The sequence below is a fragment of the Natator depressus genome, chromosome 5 (genome assembly GCF_965152275.1).
Source record: "Natator depressus isolate rNatDep1 chromosome 5, rNatDep2.hap1, whole genome shotgun sequence".
Taxonomy (NCBI): Eukaryota; Metazoa; Chordata; order Testudines; family Cheloniidae; genus Natator; species Natator depressus.
Window position 1 is genome coordinate 110,754,186 of NC_134238.1, and position 20,654 is coordinate 110,774,839.

Genomic DNA, 20,654 nt, shown 5'->3' on the forward strand with positions numbered 1-20,654 from the left:
CTTGTCCTGTTGTTCTTCCTGCCACTTTTTATCCAAAGGCTTTTATAGCATAAAATCCTAGATCTAGAATATAGTGATCCAGATGTATTACTGATTTTTTTAAAGACATGAATGGGAGAAGATGAAAGGTTTCTGGAGGTACTTAATTATTTAACAATATCTGGGCATTGTAACAGTATTGTGACTCCCAGTTTTGAGATCATGAGTCATAAATGGATCAACAATTGGATATTTTTTTAAAATGTGTAGTTGTGAGTTTCTAGCAAAGTGAATCCAATAAAACAATACAGTGATACTCTTTGCCCCGTAGCAACCCTTGTTGAAGCAGTACTTTGTTTTGATCACTGTTGGCGTGGTAACTTTCAAACAATAAGTTATTTTGTGTTTGATTTATAGTGATGAACAGTCAGATTTTATAATTGTATTTCTGAACAACATTATCCAGATACCACATAATTTGGTACAGCAATATCTATGATATTTAGCACAGAAAACAGCTTTCTAAATTGTTGAGGAAAAAAATCAAATATAAAATGCCATTGCAATATCTAAGAGTATAAAGTGAGGTGTTATTCGTGCAGCAGTACAGAGTAAGTATATTGGCAATGCACTTTAATTGCACCTTTACTATACAAGAGCTCATTATATTGTTCTGTGCCAGTAAATCAAATTGTTACTGCTTATTGTGAGATTTCGCAATGACTGTCATGGTGTCTTCTCATAATTAGTATACATCCTGCACAATGTTGATACCTATAGAGGCTGTGAATGTTATGTTGCTTGGGTTTCACTGTTCACTGACTTTTACTAGTAAGTGCTCTCAGAAAACTTATTTTTGAAATGCAGGGCACAGAGTTCATGCGTCTGTATAATGACCCCATTTTTAAGATACCTGTATTGTGAACCATCCCAATTGGGGGAGAATGCGGAACTGCGAATGGGTCTACTTAAAATCTTACTTCAGCCACATGGTCCTGAGAACAAAGAGGCACCTTCTACACTAGAACACCTTATTCTTCAGCTGCTTTGTGACTTGATTCCACATTTTCAGGTAAAAGTTAATTTAGTGCTTGGCCCTGCCTTCTGCAAATAAACTTAGTTAAAGCAGCTTTGTTATTGTATTACTCTTTTGTGTGTTCACATGCAATGCTGCATTCCAACTCCCACAAACTAGATTTGATCAGCAGCTTGGAAATCCAGAACTGATAAGTCTGCTTTTCTCGGGGAAGGTAATATAATTTTTTTAAGTGATCAAATCTGACCATGCAAGGTCTAACTGGAAACAAGTGTTGTCTGTGATAGTAACTAATGATGCTGATGGCCTTGTATACAGTTTAAGCTGGGAGAGCAGCATGTGAGAGACAGAATGTTATTGTCCTGAACCAATCACAATCTGCTGTTCTTCTTTGAGTGTTTGCTCATGTCGATTCCATCTAGGTGTGCACGCGTCCACATGCGCGTCCGTCAGAGATATTTGCCTTAGCGGTACCCATAGGGCTGGCTGTCGCATCCTCTGGAGTGCCACGCTCATTCGGCGGTATATCAGGCACCACCGGCCCTGTGTCCTCTCAGTTCCTTCTGACTGCCCGTGGTGGTCGGTCGGAGTGCCTTTATTGCTTAGCAAGCGCTAGCAGTTTCTACCATTCTGAACTTCACGCCTTAGAGCCGTTGTACATAGTTTGCATTTGATAGTTAAGTGTTAGTTAGTAGTTAGGGTCCAAGTGGGACTTTGCCCCAGGCAGAGCATGCCCTGGTCTCCCAGGTTTAAGCCCTGCTCAGACTGCAGCAGGCCTATGCCTGTGAGTGACCCCCATGGCAGCTGCCTTAAGTTCTTCGGGGAGTCACATGTTCAGGAGTGGTGCTGGATCTGCAAAAACGTTCAGCCCTGCACCCAAAAGGAGCAGGATATCGGTCTCAGGGCTATCCTAATGGAGTCCGCCCTCTGCCCGGCTTCCAAGCCGTCCAGACAGGTTGCACCGAGTGCCTCAGCCTCCATGCACAGTGCTTCACTGGCACCAAGCTCCTCCTGGCATTGTTCGCCGAGGCTGAAGAAGAAACCAAGAAGTGCTCCCTGGCACTGAACAAGAAGGCCCAGGGGTCATCTAGCAAGGGACCTGGGCTTGCCAGTCAGGCTACTCCGGGGCCATGTGATCATGCCTCCCCAGCTGGGGCTCCCAGCCCTCTTAAAGATCCGCCACCGACTCCTGGGAGCAGTATGGGACCCACACTCCTGCCTGCACCTTCATCGTCCCAGGCTCCCCAGGCACAGAGAGAGCACAGGTCTCCACCTGCTCTGATGAAGACCCCTATGCTGCAGAACCCGGCTAAGGTTTCCCACGAGGGCAAGCCCACCCTTAAAACCCCTCAGGAGCAGGAGAACAATGCTCTTGCCAGACAGAAGATGTTGATCTTCTCCGCTGTGTCTGGAATCCAGGGGCAGATCCCAATCACATTGTTGATTGCCCAGGCAAACTTCCAGATCCCCTCGGCGCTACTCACCGGCACGGGGTTGATGCTCCCCTTACTATTCCTGGCACTGCTCACTCTCTCGATGGTCATCCTCTAGGCATCAGGCCCGATCACCAACACAGTGGGAAAGTTCCCCATCCCGGTACTGGTCTCTGCAGCACTGGTACCACTCTCCACGGTACAGTTATTGTTCAGTTACGCCTGTGCAATGGTCGTCGGTAGCCACGACCAGTAAACAAACACAGGCGTTGTCGGCTCCTCCCTGGTCTTCGGAAGGTGGTTCCTCTGGTACGGAGGGCCAGTTCAGCCCATCATCAAGGTCTCATCGGTGTGATTGGGCACTGGAGCCCGCTCCCTTGTCTCTGGCACCAGAATGGCAACACGGCCAGTGGCCAGCGCAGTGGCCTTATTGAAGCGCATGAGGCATACTGGTTGTGACGATGCCTCTTTTGCAGCACTCCTTGGTGGCTGCGGTGGAGCATTGGTTGGTGGCCCCACTGGCACTGGGCCCAGTACTGAAAGCTGGGGTGGAGGAACCTGTGCCCACCCCAAAGCCGCCTTGGGTGATGGTGGTTGAGACCTCAGCACCCCCACCGGCAGTCCAGTCTTCCTTGTCATCCCCAGACAAGGCAGTCTTGGGACCTTCCAGAGCTAGCCCGCTGGATGACTTTAGGGAACATCAAGCCCTTCTCCGGTATATGGCCGAGAACTTGGGGCTCGAGGTATAGGAAATGGCAGAGCAGGAGGACACTCTCTTCAACGTCCTCTCGGCCTTTACGCCCGACCGGGTTGCCTTGCCTGTACATGAGGGGGTCCTCGAGATAGCCACGGCCTTGTGGCAGACCCCGCCCTCTTCATTCCGCTCACCTCAAAACGGGCTGAGAAAAAGTGCTTTGTGCAGGCCAATGTTTTTGAATACCTTTATACTCACCCACCCCGAGGTTCTCTGGTTGTATCTGCTATCAATGAAAAAGACAATCAGGTCCCCACCTCCTCGACTCCCAAAAACAAAGAGGCTAAGAAACTATTTATTTATTCAACCGCCAGCCTGCAATTTTGGGTGGCGAACCATCAGGCCCTGCTGGGCTGGTACAGTTTTAATCTCTAGGATGGTTGCAGAAAGTCCCAGGAATCCGTCCCTCTGAGACTGGCCCAAGAGTTTGGCACTGTGGTGGAGGAGGGTACTGCGGCGGCCAGATGTTCTCTGCAGATGGCATAGGATGCGTCAGACTTGGCAGCAAGGGTGGTCACATTGGCGGTGGTCATGCGAAGCAGCTCCTGGCTCCAGACAGCAGGCCTCTCCGAGGAGATGCAGGCCTCGATCCAGGACCTCCCCTTTGATGGAGTTGGTCTGTTCTCGGATCTGACGGATACCAGGCTGCACGGGTTGAAGGACACGAGGGCTACCCTTCACTCGTTGGGCATGCACATGCCACAATCAGCCAGAAAGCCCTTCCGACCACCGCCACTGCCAAGACCCTGCCAGCGTTGTCCGGGATCTATGAGAAGAGATGCTAATTTTGGTCATCATCGCCCTTCTTCCTTATGTTTGCCAGCCCAGCCTGGGGCCGCCAAACACCCAGGGGGCCAGAAGCGATGCCCCACTCAGTTGTCCGGTTCCTACCCACCTTTTCCTCAACCGCCTCTCTCCCCACCGCTTGGCCTGGTTGCGGGTTATGTCGGACCGCTGGGTCCTGGACATAGTGACTTGGAATTATACCCTGCAGTTCTTGGGCACCCCTCCTTCCTGCCCCCACACCTTCATTCCCTCATTTCCCTGTCCCTCTTCAGGGACCCTTCTCAAGAGCAATCGTTCAAGAAGCTCCTGGGCTTGGGGGCTGTGGAGGACGTTCCTCGGGACATGGAAGAAAAAGGATTCTACTCCTGCTACTTCCTAATCCCGAAGGCCAAAGGGGGCCTCAGACCCATCCTGGACCTGCGTGGCCTCAACAAGTCTCTCAAGAAGTTGAAGTTCTTCATGGTCTCCCTGGCCTCCATCATTCTTTCTCTGGATCCGGGGGATTGGTACACCACTCTCAACTTAAAGGACACTTACTTTCATGTCTCCATACTGCCGGGCCACATGCGTTTCCTGTGTTTCATAGTGGCTGGGCATCACTTCCAATTCACGGCGGTACCCTTTGGCCTGTCCTCGGCCACCAGGGTCTTCACAAAATGTGTGGCGCTGGTCGCGGCTTACCTGAGATGTCGGGGGGTCCTGATCTTCCCTTATCTCGATGACTGGCTCAAAAAGGGCAGGTCTCGGGAGCAGATGCAACATAGACTCAATCTGGTGCAGTCCATCTGTCCAACGAGCTGGACATGTTAACTCCAGTCCAATGTATAGAGTTTGTCGGAGCATTTCTCAACTCGATGCGAGGTGGGGCCTTCCTTCCAGAAGTGTGCTTCCAGGCCATGTCAGACTTGATTGCTCACATAAAGAGCCATCCGCTCACCACAACCCACACGTGCCTTTGACTAATGGACCACATGGTCACGTGCACGTACGCGATCATCCATGCCTGACTTCATCTACAGCCTCTGCAGGCGTGGCTTGTCCTGGTCTATATCCCCAGCAGGCACGCCCTAGCCCGAGTGGTCATGGTGCTGAGTACATCCTCTTGGACTGGTGGCTGGATCCCGAGTCAGTGCTCCAGGGGGTTCCCTTTATGATCCCGTCTCCGTCACTTACCCTGGTCTCAGACGTGTCGGACCTGGTCTGGGGAGCCCATCTGGGCGAGCTCAACACCCAGGTTCACCGGCTACACAGTGATCTGGCTCTTCATATGAATGTCATGGAGCTCAGAGCAGATTTCCTGGCCTACCAGGCATTCTTGCCCCACCTGGCAGGAAGGTTCAAGTCCTGACGGACAGTACAGCCATGATGTATTACATCAACAGGCAGGGCGATGCTAGGTTTTCGGTCCTTTGTCGGGAGACGCTCAGCCTCTGGGACTTTTGTGTGTAGCATGCCATTTATCTGGTGGCCGCCCACCTGCCTAGAACCAGGAACATCCTGGCAGATCGCCTCAGCAGGACCTTCTCGTATCGCCACGAATGGTCGCTTCCTCCGGAGGTGGTCTGCTTGATCTTTCGCAGGTGGGGGACTCCCAGAGTGGACCTATTTACGTCCAGGCATAACAGAAAGTGTCACCTGTTCTGTTGTCTGTGGGGCAGGGACCAAGGGTTCCCTGTTGGACGCCTTCCTGATTCTGTGGTCGGGAGCGCTGATGTACGCCTTCTTGCCTGTACCATTGATCCACAAGGTATTGCTGAGGGTGAAAGAAGACAGAACATCTGTTATCCTCATAGCCCCAGCGTGGCCTTCTCAACACTGGTTCGCCATGCTGCTGAGTCTTTCAGCAGGCACCCCATTGCAGCTACCTCTTTGGCCAGATCTGCTGTCCCAGAACCATGGCAACCTGCTGCACCTGAACTTGGCATCGCTGCACTTGACGGCTTGGCTGCTGTGTGGCTAAGTATGAATGAACAGGAGTGTTCCACTGGTGTCCAACAGGTTTTGCTGGGCAGCAGGAAACCATCCACCACGGCTACCTATGTGGCAAAGTGGAAGCGGTTCACGTGTTGGGCCTCGGACCGACATATTCGTGCGGAAGAGGCCCAGCTGCAGGACATCCGGGACTATTTATTGCACCTTAAGCTTCAGGGTCTGTCGCCATCTTCGATCAAGGTACACCTAGAGACCATTTCGGCATTCCACCCTCGGTTTCAAGGCCACTTTGTCTTCTCCCATCCCATGACAGCGCACTTCTTAAAAGGTCTAACATGCCTTTACCCGCATGTCCGGGACCTGGTCCCCTCTTGGGACCTGAATCTTGTGCTGTCGAGGCTCATGGGTCCTCCCTTGGAACCCTTCCTGCCACCAGTCCAAGAGGATATAGCTTCCTGCTTCCTCCTGCCTTTCTCCTGGAAGGTCTCCTTCTTGGTCGCTATAACTTCAACCTGTGAAGTGTCCGAGATCAGGACGCTAACGTTGGAGCCACCCAATATGGTCTTCTATAAGGACAAGTATAGCTGCATCTGCACCCTACCTTTCTGCCCAAGGTCATCTCCCAGTTCCACACTGGTCAAGACATTTACTTACCAGTCCTTTATCCAAAGCCTGCTGTCACTGACAGGATGAAAGGTTGCCCAGTGTCAGCCCAGAGAATCTCGTCTTGGATCACGGCCTATATCTGCTTTTGCTATGAGCTAGCAAAGGTGTCCCCACCGGCGATTGTGACAGCTCATTCAACTAGGATGCAGGCATTATCATCAGCCTTTCTGGCGCAGTGCTGATCCAAGAGATCAGTCGGGCCGTGACCTGGTCGTCCGTCTACACTTTCGCGTCTCACTATGCGGTGACTCAGCAGGGTCAAGATGATGCTGGCTTTGGCAGAGCAGTGCTGCAAGCAGCAAGACTGTGAACTCCGAGCCCACGTCCATTGATTCTGCTTGTGAGTCACCTAGAATGGAATCGACATGAGCAAGTATTCGAAGAAGAAAAAATGGTTATCTACCTTTCGTAACTGTTGTTCTTCGAGATGTGTTGCTCATGATCATTCCATTTCCCGCCCTCCTGCCCCTCCGTAGGAGTTGTCAGCAAGAAGGAACAGAGAGGGTGTAGGGCCGGCGGCGCTTGATATTCTGAGGCATGAGTGCAGTACTCCACAGGGCGCCATAGCCGGCCCTACTGGTACCGCTAAGGCAGAAATCTCAGACGGCTGCGCACGTGGGCACGCACGTATCTAGAGTGTAATGAACATGAGCAAAACATCTTGAAGAACAACAGTTATGAAAGGTAGGTAATCGTTTTTTACAGCCAGTTCTTAACATCATGAGCTGTCTTGAGAAAACTCGTAACACTTGAAATTGGATGGGTTGGTTTTAAAGTGTGAAATGGGGTATACAAAGTTCTTGTGTTTTAATAAGAACACAAATTCTGCCCTTACGTAAATAAGTGTGACATTCTCTGAAGCCAGTGGGACTGTGTACCGGAAGGCACAACTGTACTCTGTGTAGGCTGGGATTGTCAGAGGGGCCTACCTCTCACTGAAATTCAGTGCAAAGTAGGGTGCCTAATTGTCTTGGGCCTCTTTCAAAATCTCAGCCATAGCTCATTGAGGAGAAGAGGGGAAGAATGGTCCAGTGTTTAGGTTGCAAGCCTGAGACTCAGGAGATGCGGGAGGGACTTCCCTGCTTCATCACAGACTTCCTGGGAGAGCTTTGGCAACTCCCTTAGGTCTGGTCTGTGCTTTATGGTTAGGTCAACGTAAGCTGCCTTGCATCGACCTAGCTGTGGAAGTGTTTTCTCGTAAATTTGGATCCCACCCATGTAAGTGCCTCTCTGTGCCTACGTAGTAACACCCCCTCCCCGAGTGGTGTAGAGTCACTGTCAATATAATTGGATTGACACAGTGTCAGTGTAGACACTGCATTGTTTATGTTGACTGTTACTGGTTTTCAGGAGCCATCCCATAATCCCCATACTGACAGTACAATTGATACAAGTGCTCCTCGTGAGGACATGCACCACTAACACAAGGAGCCAAGTGTGTACACACAATAATTTAATAACTGTGGTGACTGTATGATGACATAAATAATTTTGTAATGTAGACATGACCGTAACCTCTTTCTGCCTTAGTTCCCTGTCTGCAAAATGGGAATATTAGGTGCAGTGAAGATAAACACATTAAAGATTGTAGGATGCTAATAGACTTCAAAAGGGATACAGAAAACTTCTCAGAAAAATAGTTATGAACCTGCTTTATTCCCCAAAAACCAAAACACACAACTATAGGAGTGCACTCTGTTTTGCTAGAAATCACTTATATTTTCTTAAATGTATACTAAGCTTAACATTCTCTTCACTGTCCCCTTGTCCACAGTGTGTCTTTCACTGCAGCTAGGAAAATCTTTGGCCCAAGAACTCATAAGCTTGTTTTCATAACCTGTCCTTTCTTCCTCCTACGATCCCCAAGCCCTTTTTATCCTTTCTTTATCTAGCCCCTCGTTTAGTCCTGCTACTGTGTATTGCATAAATGCTGAAAGCTTCCTAATCATTTTGTTGTCTTATGGCGGCAACCACTGGTGAAAGGTTCAGCTGGTCACCTGCAGACTTTCCTCTTGATGAATTCAGCAGACACAAGGCTCCTGATTAGAGCAGATGGTTCATTGTTCTTAATCCTTTGCAATAAATGCCAATGTGGGTGAGATCGAAACCTTATTCATAACAGCAGCTCCAGAATTTTGATTAGAACAGCTGGGTTTGGTTGGAATTGGAATTTGCAAGAGCAGAACATCTTTCCTATCTAACACATTAACCTATTGAGAAACCCTGCCATTTGAATCCTCTTCTGCACTGCTTCCAAATATAGAATGATACTTTTGGTCAAGACACTAGAATACAATTTTTTTTTCTGTAGATAAACTTACATGGTGCTTCAGGGGAATAAGATACTGACTTGCTACCTCTGGAGACTGAAGTTGGAATCAAGATTAGATAATAAGAAAAGTGATGCGGGGGGGGAATCTCAATAATAAGAAAATTTCAGCGTTAGAAAACCTCTGCACTGCTTGTTCTATTTGGCAATCACTAACCCAGAGAAGCTCAGGAATTGAATTGCATGCAGTAGCAAATCAGGAATGAAGGACCCAAAACCAAGGATGTCTGCCTGTTGTCCCTCTTAAGGAAAAGGGCAGTGCTTGTTAATTCTTTAAGTTTTTGTCTGATTTTACTGCTGAGTTTCAAACTGCAGATAGGCTTGTCTGTTTCAAGACTGATCCTGCCATCAGGCATAGAATGTTAGGGTTGGTAGTTTATCTCTTGATATGTTTTTTGCAAGGTTCTTAGAAAAGTTCGCAATGAAGAAGTTATACAACTCTTAGGGCCAGCTGTAGAAATTGAAACTCTTTCACACATCATGTAAGGGAGAAGGAAAATAAATAAAAAAAGTGTGTGCGTATGTGTTGTAAGCTATCTCTTTTTCTCGACAGATAAAGGACTTGCCACAAATAACGGAAGCATTGTTCTTTCTAGAAGAATTATTCCGCAGTCTGCTTCGGTACCCTGTTTTTTGGAAAGTCCAGTTATCCCAGCTTTGTCTGCAGATTCTGTGCTTCTGTGAGATTTGTCTGAATGTGACAGGGGAATGTTCATCTACAATTTGCTTAATAGAGCAAAATGTTGAGCTCTTGCAAGAGGTAAGAATTTGGGAGAAGATACAAAAAGCTACATTAAATGGAAAGATTGTTGCCATTTTAAAGGTGGTCTTTCAAAGTGGATCTATATATGCAGTTATTTTTTCTTGCTAAGAATCTTTGTTTAAAATGCTCATCTGTGCTGAAAAAGTCAATCAAAGGTTCTCATTATCCTCCCTGTGAGACCAACACAAAGTTAATAGAAAATTCATAAGCAAATAGCATGTCCTGTATTTGCAACAAGCACCATCTTCCAATATATTGAATTTTTACAAGTTAAGAAATCTGAAATGTTTTGATCAGGCTGTAATCCTCAATCAGGGTTTGCAGTTTCAAATCATTGGGACTTGTGCTCCTAAATTGCATAGGTGCTTTTTAAATCTCAGCCTTCGGTGTCTAAATATAGCCTTAGGAGCCTAATGCATTTTTGAAAAGATTGGGCTATATGTCTAAAACAGTTCACAATAACTTTTAGTGTATTGGAAGTCTAAATAACTTTTCATTATTAATGTTGAAGTAGCTTTATTTTGAAGTGACAAAAGTTTTTTGCTACCTAGAGAAAATTGCTCCACCCTATTAGAAACATGATCTAGGAGCAGAGTTTGACCATTGTAGAGTTCAGATTGCCACTGTCTGTGAATTTCACTGCTTCAGGCCCAGTATTTTCACAGAAATTTGTGTATTATGGATAAAATTGCCAGCACAGGTTTTTAAAAAATGCAGATTACCCAGAAGATCGTACTGACACCAACAGAGGATGCTTAGCACTTTAGACATCCAGGTACTTATTTAGGTCCTTAGAATATGGTTTTAGGAGCCTAATTTTAGGCACCCATTTTTGAAGATCTCTAGGCCTATGTAGAGTGCATAGACATTGAACTGTTTTATCTAAACTAATAAGGCTTTTACCATAGTGTTTGCTTATGGTAGATATATGAAGCCTGGGTTTAATTTTGTTGTTGTTGTTTCTTCGTTGCAAAACTAAAAAGCCAGAAAATTTAAAATTATGAAGTCCCCATATCTCAACTGCTATGTTTTAGTGCTGACTGGTTAGATTCAATGTAGACTGTTGTGTAGGGAGCTGGCCAGTATAGGTTAAACCAAATTATAGAGAAACTAATCAGAATCTTGTGGCTATTTAATAAAAGACTTGAATTGTATTGGAGCTCATGCTTCCAGTTGATTACCTTTATTGAAAGGTTGCTGCTTTTAAATTGCAAGGTTTGAACAGGTACACTGTGTTCAGTATATACTGTGTGCATAAAAAAGACATGCAATATTGATATGTTTGTTTATTTCACACCCAATCTGGCTCAAAACTGAAGTCTTCAAACAACATTTTTTTTTCTACCTCTTCAGGACTTTCCAGTTGAACAGGCCATAATTGGATTAGGTTTACTTCTGCTACAGTCTCCAGCGTGTCAGCAGAAACCCATCTTAAACCTAGGTAAAGTTCTACTTGGAATATCCAGTTTCCAAGATCATGGTTTCCTGTTTGTTTTGTTTCCTTAAATTTAAGACATTGTCTTTTTGTAGTCAGTCTTCTTTGAAGTTAGATGCAGTGATTGGAATGCTCATTGTATTAAGCTGTAATTTTTTGTTGTTAAAAAATAAAAGTTTGATCTGGTGGAGCCAAAGGCGAAAACAGATTTTTTCCCCCCTCCTGTTTCCCGTCATGGATGTTAGCATGTGCTGGCTTGTTCTTCCTTTGTATCGGGGTTTAAATTTTTCTAGCCAGCAGCAGGATAGCCTTAGCACAGGGTTCAGGCCTCCTGAACCTGTTACTTCTGACAGTTCTTCTGATCTCATGTTTGACAATCTTGAGGGCACAGCGTATAGCTTATTTGTTTGGCTGGGCTTTTGACTTATTGGTTTAGTAATAGAGAATAGACTTTTCCTGCTGATACATTAACAAGCAGGGGTTTCTGTTATATTCCATTTCCGTGTTTATTGATGTAAGGTGCTCAGGTGGCTTGGTATAAATGGCATGAAATGTAAATTTGGTGATGTGGTCCTTATCAGGAAAGTAGTTTGCACTGTGGCAGTATAATGTATATATATTGCAACTCTTTTGGGGACTGTTACTGTGCTTGACCAGAGTGTTTGCTAGAAAATGTGTATGTCATACTGAAAAGTATAACTCTTTTTTCCACCTAATTTTTTTCTCTTGCTCAAATAGCTTGCAAGCTCCTTTCCTGTACAGAAACTCAGAAAATTCCAGCCACAGCCATCATCTTGGTGATGCCTGTGTTGCAGATCTTATCTTCAACAGCAGTTGAGGACTGCATATCGGAGGAAGATTCTGACCCCACTAGGCAACAGCTGGCTATAAATCTTCTGGAAATGGTACAGCAGGAGGGCATAAAGGATAAAAAGAAATTGGTAAAGGTTTAATTGAGGCTTTTCCCTTCTTTTGGGGCGGATTGGGTTAGGGGGAATATAACAGTTTCTCTGCGTTGTTACATGCAGTAATTTACATTAGAGACTTCTAAAGGTGGTGTGTGTGTGTGCTTTTTAAACTTGACATGGAAACTGTCAACACGTATATTAAAGATGAGTAAAATGGGAAGTACTGGGAAGGCAGCAAAAACTAATTTTGCTCTTGGGCATCGCTTCTACCTGTATGGTTGGTTTTTTTTTTTTTTTTTTTTTACAGCCTTATATCAGCTCATACAGATGTAAAGGTATAAATACATCTTCATCCTGTGCTGTTAGCCAAATAGCAGCACTCAATAGAACGCAAAACTTTTGCCTCCTTCAGACTCTTGCTTATGGTACTCTTACTCATCCCCTTCCTTGTAACAGTATAGTCTCATCAACCACCACTCTTTTCTTCTCTTTCCACTTTGTTGGGGAAGGGAGGGAGAACAAAGGCAAAGGGGGCATAAAAGTACCACCTATTATGGTGTCAACTGATCATCTTGGAATCTTTTTGTACTTACTTGCTGCTCCCCTCTTATTTATTGATACGTGATCTTGAGCCTGAGAACTCTCCCTCCCTCCCACACAGAATCATAGAAATGTAGGTCTGGAAGGGACCTTGAGAAGTTATCAAGTTCAGCCTCCTGCACTGAGACAGGACCAAGTAAACCTAGATCGTCCCTGACAAGTATTTGTCCAGCCTGTTCTTAAAAACTTCCATTGCTGAGGATTTCCACCATCTCCCTTGGAAACCTATTCCAGTGCTTAGCTACTCTTATAGTTAGAAAGTTTTTCCTGGTATTTAACCTAAAGCTCCCTTCCTGTAGATTAAGCCTATTACTTCTTGTCCTACCTTCAGTGGACATGGAGGGCAACTGACCACCATCCTCTTTATAATAGCCCTTAACAGACCTGATTGCTGTTTTCAGGTCCACCCTCAGTATTCTTTTGTCAAGACTAAACATGCCTGTTTCTTTTAACCTTTCCTCATGAGTCAGGTTTTCAAAATCCTTTATCATTATTGTTGCTCTCCTCTAGACTCCATCCATATGTTCATAGAATCATAGGGTTAGAAGGGACCACAAAGGTCATCAAGTCTAACCCCCTGCCAAGATGCAGGATTTGTTGTCTAAATCATCCGAGACAGATGACTATCCAGCCTCCTTTTGAAAATCTCCATCCAAATGTTCTGCGGATAGGTGAGAGCTGCCCGCCACATCCTCAGCACTGTAGAAGTTAGGCTCCATTTGCCTCTTTACAGCTGTTTTCAACTGTTTCTGGAGATTAGTCAGGTTGGTGGTGCATTTGAGACAGCAAAACGTACCATTTCTTCTGGTTTCTGCATCTAATATCCATTTATCCTAGAGGATAGCTCCCTAGATCTTCCTAGGGGAGATGTTTTAAGGACTTGTATCCCAGATTTTCCCCTCAAGGCTCCAGAAACCTTGTTACTGTACTGGCTGATGAGCTATGGAGATGTGTGATAACCTGTAGCTTTTAAAAACCATAAGAATGGCCCTACTGAGTCAGACCAATGGTCCATCTAGCCCAGTATCCTGTCTTCTGACAGTGGCCAGGGCCAGATGCTTCAAAGGAAATGAACAGAACAGGGCAATTATCAAGTGATCCATCCCCCCCCCCCCACCCCATCCCAGCCTCTGGTAGTCAGAGGCTTAGGAACATCCAGAGCATAAGGTTGCTAATGGCCATTGATAGGTCTATCGTCCATGAACTTGTCCCATTCTTTTTAGAACCCATGTATAGTTCTGGCCTTCACAACATCCCCTGGTAACAAGTTCCACAGGTTGACTGTGTGTTGTGTGCAGAAGCACTACTTTCTTGTTTGTTTTAAAGCTGCTGCCTGTTAATTTCATTGGATCAACCCTGGTTCTTGTGTTATGTCAAGGAGTAAATAACACTTACTTTCTCCACACTATTAATGATTTTATAGTCCTCTATCATATTCCCCCCAGTCATCTCTTTTCTAAGCTGAACAGTCCAGTCTTTTTAATCTCTCCTCATATGGAAGCTGTTTCATACCCCTAATCATTTTTGTTGCCCTTCTCTGTACCTTTTCCATTTCTACTATATCTTTTTTGAGATGGGATGACCAGAACTGCATGCAGTATTCAAGGTGTAGATGTACTATGGACTTAAATAGTGTCATGATGATATATGATATGATATTCCTTAACTTTAGGACCAGAAATGTAGATTTTTTTAGTGTTCCCACATGCTTGGTGAATTTGTGCACCAGGGTCAAATCTCTAACAGAATATAATCTTCAATGGACTTTCCACGTGTACTTTTTCATGCTTTATGCTGTGTTCCTACAGGGAAAAGCCTTATCAGTGTCATCTTCATCTCTTGCCTCAACTTCTCTAATTTGCTAGGTCTCTGAGCTTCTAATTTGTGTCCTCCAGGCCACCCAGAATGCTTGTGTGAATAGCATTTTCCCTTCCAGACCACATCCCATCCCCTCTTTGATCCTTAACTGGCAACCGTCACCTCTTGTATCAGTGAGGTTCCTAGTACAGGCCCTCAAGGCTTTACTTAACTCTGCTCGTGCCTGATATTCTGCTCTCCTTTCTTCCTGTGATTTAAAAAACGGACTGCCCTAATACTCAGAGATCCCAATAAGAATTAGAACTCCACTGTGGCAGATGCTGTATAAAAATAACAGTCCCTGCCTCCAGGGCTCGCAATCAGAGAATCCCCCTTTCCTCTGCCCAGCTTTACCAGCTCCATTTATCTTTCTGTCACGTGCCTCTTTGAGTCTTTTTCTGGGCTGTCCCCTCTGAACCAGAATCCTCTCTCCAATCATACTCCTATATATTCTCTCTTTCAGTGAAGCCTCAGTAATGAGCCACTGCAGACACAATTTTTCAATCAATCAATACTAAACATAAAAAAAGATTCTTCTTTGCCCACCTAGTATATTGTAACCAGTTTATGGGCACTTACAACTACTTGACTTCTGCTTTGCTGCTCACAAATCGTAGCAACATGGGGCTACAACTTGAATCCTCCTTCTCTGACAGCACAAGCCTTTACCACTTAAGACAGAAGAATCTTCATTAGTTATGTCCTTCACTGCTATGACATACAACTGAACAGTTACTTCATTTAGTAAAAGGCACTGGCACATGTATGCTGTGTCTGTACTGTCTGTCTAAATGAGATTGTAAACCCTTGGGACAGGCATCCCATGGAACATGGAACATATTGTCAGACCTCAATATACATTGTCAGAGCGCAGTAAACAAATACTGAGCTGCTGAATGTTAATGCTAGCCATGACTAAACTTTGCTGGCAAATTTTCTGTGAATAAACAATAGCACTCCCAAAAAATATGGAGGGGAAAGGGACATGATTCTCTAGAGGGGAGGAGAATCATGGTAACATAAAGTGCTGTAAGGGCTTGTATTTTTCCAGCTCCACGGCATATAGTTATTATGAAGAAATTATTACCGCCACAGTCATTGTTCATTTCAGTAAAATGCAGAAATACAAATGAAATTGTTCCGATTAAATGCTGAGACTCCCTCCCCTCTCTTCCCAAGAGAGCAATGTGTCAGAAAGGGAGTAAGTCATTGGGAGAGAATGTTATACGCCTGTGTAGGTTACTACTGTTCCTGCTGTTTAATGGTAAGGAAAACAAACATATCTCCAGAGAACAGTATCTGAATCACCGGATTCAGTAGAAAACATGCCTGAACTATGGTTTTGTTTTTTGTTTTTTCAAATATTTTGAAAAATGCAACAACAAAACTGATCTGTCTCTGCCAGTAAGGGGTATATTTTCTGTTAGGGCTGGCACAGTTCCAGTGGAAGTTGCCCAGCTAGATTTCTGCCCAGGGCAGTCCTCAGACTGGAATGGCAGTGATTATATATTTTTCCTTTCTAAACCCCAAAGCACTTAAGGTGTTCCAGCTTTTAAAGCTTTATTCAACTTGCAGTAGTGAGAAATTTGAGGTATGGGTATAACCACCTGTAGCCCTCAATTCTAGTATTGGTTTCAGCTATGGTGAAATTACCTCTTAGGGACTGATCCTGATTTTCAGATGCCTGAGGGAGCTGAATAAGCCAATATCCTGCTGGATCAGGCCCCTAACAATAGAACCTACTGATCCTGAACTTCCTCATTAGGCCACATTCTGATCTTAAATCAGCCTTTGTGACAACAGCTGAAGTAAATGGGAGACCCCTGGGTACCTCTGAGGGGAGAATTTGGCTCTAAGTAATCTCATCCGAGAAAGGGACAGTGGGTTGCAGGTTGTTGAATTTTTCACATACAATAACTGATGGAATAAATATTGGAGTAAGAGTTAATTCTAATTTAAATGCTATTATAAAAAGGTCATTTAAAGTACAGGGATATTATAGTTCTCATTAATCAAAATAAATTTACATTACATTAAACAATGTGATTAAAGTTAAGGTGTGAAGATTTATGTAGAACTGCTATGGCTGCTCATACAGAATATCTCTTTCACTTCGAAATTCAAGGGTGAACAGGTCCTGTCCCTGACTGAGTCTGAATTATGGGTCAATTTCTAGTTTCCAGCTGGAAACCTCCTTTCAAATTCCTTCCTTCCTTCCTTCATATATAAAATGTATTGCATCTAAATGCTTCCTCCCCTAAGGCTGCCTCTCAGTTATAATCTAGATTTGGGTGTGGAAGACCACTTGGAAAACATTTCCTTTTATAAGAGAATTCAGTTTTAATAAAAAATGTTAGGTAGTTTAGGTTCTGAATTAGTGTTGTCTTTTAATTAACTCTAACATGCATTGAAAATTTTCAGTGATTTAAAAAAAGAAATATCTAACAGATTCTTCTTGGGATTGTAATCTTTCCCTGTTATTTCCAACCCAAATATTACACAACCACACCTGTGCTGGAACATGAGAACTAAAAAATAACAGTGTTTAGTTTAGTATTATTGGCCAAAGCTGGATGAAATGCAAAAAAGCAAACCAAAAGCATAACAAGTCACGAGTAACTTACATTTTCTCTTTCAATTCATAACCTGGCAGTTTAAAGCAACATGAGGCAGTCTCCAAAATGGCAGGCACTTTGTCAGAAAAAGGTACTTTTAATATACTCCAGTTTCATTTTCTCCACTTCAGTTGGGAAATAGAACCATAATTACCAGCAGGAATAGTGATGATTGCTGCTAAGCAGGGAGGGGAACTTCAAAACAGTGAATTTGAATCATGTTGCTCTTTAGTGACAGAACCCATGGACAAGCAAGTAAAGAGAGATTTAGTGATGATTTGATTTAATTTTTTTTCTTTAAGGAATAGGGTATCTCAAATGAAAAGTTTAGGCGGGCAAAATTTGGATTTGTTACTTTTTTGTTTTTCAAGATTTGGACTTAACCATTCATAATGCTTATTTGTCTGTGTTTTCCAGTCATCCTGCAAGGTCATCTTTCCTATAACCAGTACGTACAATTTATTGTATACAACCTGGAGGATCCTAGAGCACATGAAAGAGAAGTCTGCAGTGTCTGCCTGGTTGTCTTCCATTAAATCACTGCTACCTATTATGAATCAAGTCCCCACTCATGTTTTCCTTCTACTTGCTTACCTCCTGGTTCAAGAAAATGGAGAGAGTCTTCGTGGAGTACTGAGTGCTACTGTGGACATAGCCAAGGCAGATTCCTCTCAGGTAAAATCTGACCATTAATGGATTGCTCTGTTGTGTTTGCACCAGCAGTGTTCATTGAGTGCATATGGGTGGTGTGCTTAAAGTGTTTTTTGTATCTGTGTAAAATCGCTCACTAGCCTTTTTTATTTAATGTTGGTGAAGAGAGAGATCTTTTATTGCTGTGCAGTAACTGAAGAGTTTTTAGTTTTTCAGGAATGTTTTTCAGGGTGTGGAATGCAATAAAATAAGGTTTTTAAAAAATAAACCAAAATAGCCTCTTTCCAAGAATGAGTTCTGAGAGTTGTGACTTTTTCATTCTGGTGGCTGCATAGTGGTGACAGTCTTGAATCTGCCATTTATAAATAGTGAATCACTGGAGCTATAAAAGCATTGTTATTAAAGTGTTATGGTGTTGGAAGTGGTGTTATGCCAGTCTAATATTGGTGTGACATAATGGAGAATTAAGCCCTTTGTTTTCACTGGTTTAATATTTAGAGCATATCATGAGGACGTGGGAGATAAGTCTTCTGTTCCTGGTTCTGTCATCAACTTGCTGTGTGAATTTGGGCCAGTAGTGCTGCAGTTTTTCCAGTCTGTAAAAGAGGGCTAATCTCTCAGGGGAAGTAGTAAGGATTAACTAAAGTTTGTGAAACATTGTGAGACCTTTAATAGGAACTGTTATGGAAGTGCAAAGTAGTAGTATATGCTTTTAGCTATATGTCTATTTGAATGTTCTGGGGACTAAGTCCAAAATGGTGTTGAGCATATTCTTGTGGTAACTTTTGAAACTTTAATTAGAAAAAGGTTTTTCAAACTATATAAGGTGTTTATGCTTCAGCACATTCACTTTTTTGTAATGATCTCCCTTTTTAGATTATTTTTCTCTTCTTTTTTTAGTTGTAAGCTGTGCAAGGTTAGAAAAATGACTTTTATTTGTAGTCTTACCCAATATATATGAAGAATACAATGCAAGAAAATTGAGAAAAGTCTACTAAGCCATTTCTGGCTTCTCATGACCTCCTAAATCACAGCCCTCTTGTGGTTACTATGATGATCTCAGAGTCCCTTGATGTCTGTAGACTTACATTTCAAAATTACCTGAATAGTCTGTGCTATCTTTTTGTCTGCTTCACTCCCTCTAAATTCAAGCCAGGTTTTTCACAATATCCATATACATATCTGCATAAGTTGAAAGACAAAAATAGATACTAGGCTTTATAATTTAGCAATCATAACACCAGATTGTCCTATGTGTGTATTATTTAAATCAGGGTTACTAAACTAAGACAATACAGTAGATTATAAAATATTCATATTTTTATGTTGGACAACATGGATCACTTCTGCTGTCTTGGCTCAATTCTTACCAGTTCACTTAACCTTGATAGGGAACTTGATGCTAAAATCAGCAAAGCTTAAATTACCTTTGGCAAACTCTCCTCATGTCTTTGTAACAACAAGTTGCTAACCCTGAACAAAAAGGTGTCTGTTTATCAGGCTTGTGTCCTTAGTACCCTCCTTCACAGTTGTGAAATCTGGTTTGCGTACTCCAAGCAGGAGCAGAGATTGAACAGTTTCCACCTCCACTGTCTTAGAAAAATGCTTGGAGTTACTTGGCACCAATGAATCACTAATAATGAGATCCTTGACAGAACTGGCCTACAGTCTATGCAGACTATGCTGGACGCTCACAGGTGTTGCTGGTTGGGAGACATGGAGTGCATGCCTAACGATCGTCTCCTGAAGGCTGTGCTCTATGGACAACTTAAGAACTGCCCACGACGTGGAGGAACGCCAAAACTCTGTTACGGTGACAAGGTCAAGCAAAGCTTCAAGAAATTCAGTGTTCTCACTGACAACTGGGAAAATCCTGCCCACAGTAGTTCAGTTTGGAGAAGCCGGGTTTAGTCTGGTGCAGTCACTGCAGAGAGCCATCAGAGGCTGAGGCCCACAGGCGAGCTAGGAAGCAGAATACGCTTCAGCTTCAATCTGGAGTGTGGGAAGATTTGCCACTCGCGCATCGGGCTCTTTTCTGATATCATTGTTAAGCACCACTGACAGACCGACTTTGTCACATCTCCTTTCATCTGTCAAGATGTTGGATGGCCATATATGGTTGGAAAGCAAGAGAGAGTCCTTTAAAAGTTCGAGATGTTCCTGTAACATAAAGGCCAGCTTTATTTGTCTATTTCTTAAATGGACTTTTGTTTCAAATGTTAGTTTGCACGCCCTTCAGAGCAGGATTTGGCAACATGTGGCTTGAGGAGTATGGGTTTGTTTCTGTAGGATGCTGGGTGCTCTGGTCCTGATCCAGTGAAGCATTTAGTCACATTGAATTGAATGGGACTACTTGAGTGCTAACATTTGAGCACATGCTTAAGTGCTTTGCTTGATCAGGGCCATCATGTGTTGCCTTCAGAGGTAACTGTACCTCTGGTACTGGTACTAGCACTGTGTTGCCTTTTGAACTCCTACTATTAATCTTCCTCTCTTTTTCTCTTCTCAGTGTTCTTTGTGCTTATGTCTTTTTTCTTTTTCTCTTTCTCTTATTCTGTGTGTGTGTCTGTCTGTCTGTCAGGTGGAGTGGGCTGCATATGCAATGGGTTTGGAGGGCATATGAATTTTTTTTTGTTTTTTGTTGGATTTTTTTATGCTTTTGAGTTTGGTATTTTTCTTTTGCTCATGTCTTTTTTTCCCCTTGTAGCTTTGTATTTGTGTTTGGCCATGTTTTTTGAGATTTTTCCTTTGTTTTTAATTTTCCTATCCCTTTTTTTGAAATATATATATTTTAAAAACACATCACTTCAAACCCCCATTTTTAAACATTCCTTTTATTTATATTTTTTGGCAGATTTAAAAGTATTGGGCCTCAAATATGCTGGCCAGGTCACATGGAAATATTAGCTG

General features: G+C 43.6%; 1 protein-coding gene across 3 annotated transcripts in view; it reads left to right on the plus strand.

Moving 5' to 3' along the window:
• Positions 1–20,654, plus strand: part of FOCAD (focadhesin) — a 201,064-nt gene that overhangs the window by 49,029 nt on the left and 131,381 nt on the right. For 2 of the 3 annotated variants that reach the window (XM_074953460.1, XM_074953459.1), the window contains exons 7-11: positions 847–1,051; positions 9,469–9,675; positions 11,032–11,119; positions 11,852–12,060; positions 17,511–17,768. In XM_074953460.1, coding sequence (XP_074809561.1) covers positions 847–1,051; positions 9,469–9,675; positions 11,032–11,119; positions 11,852–12,060; positions 17,511–17,768 — 967 coding nt within the window. The remainder of the gene's footprint in view (positions 1–846; positions 1,052–9,468; positions 9,676–11,031; positions 11,120–11,851; positions 12,061–17,510; positions 17,769–20,654) is intronic. The other variant, XM_074953461.1, reaches the window with a different exon arrangement.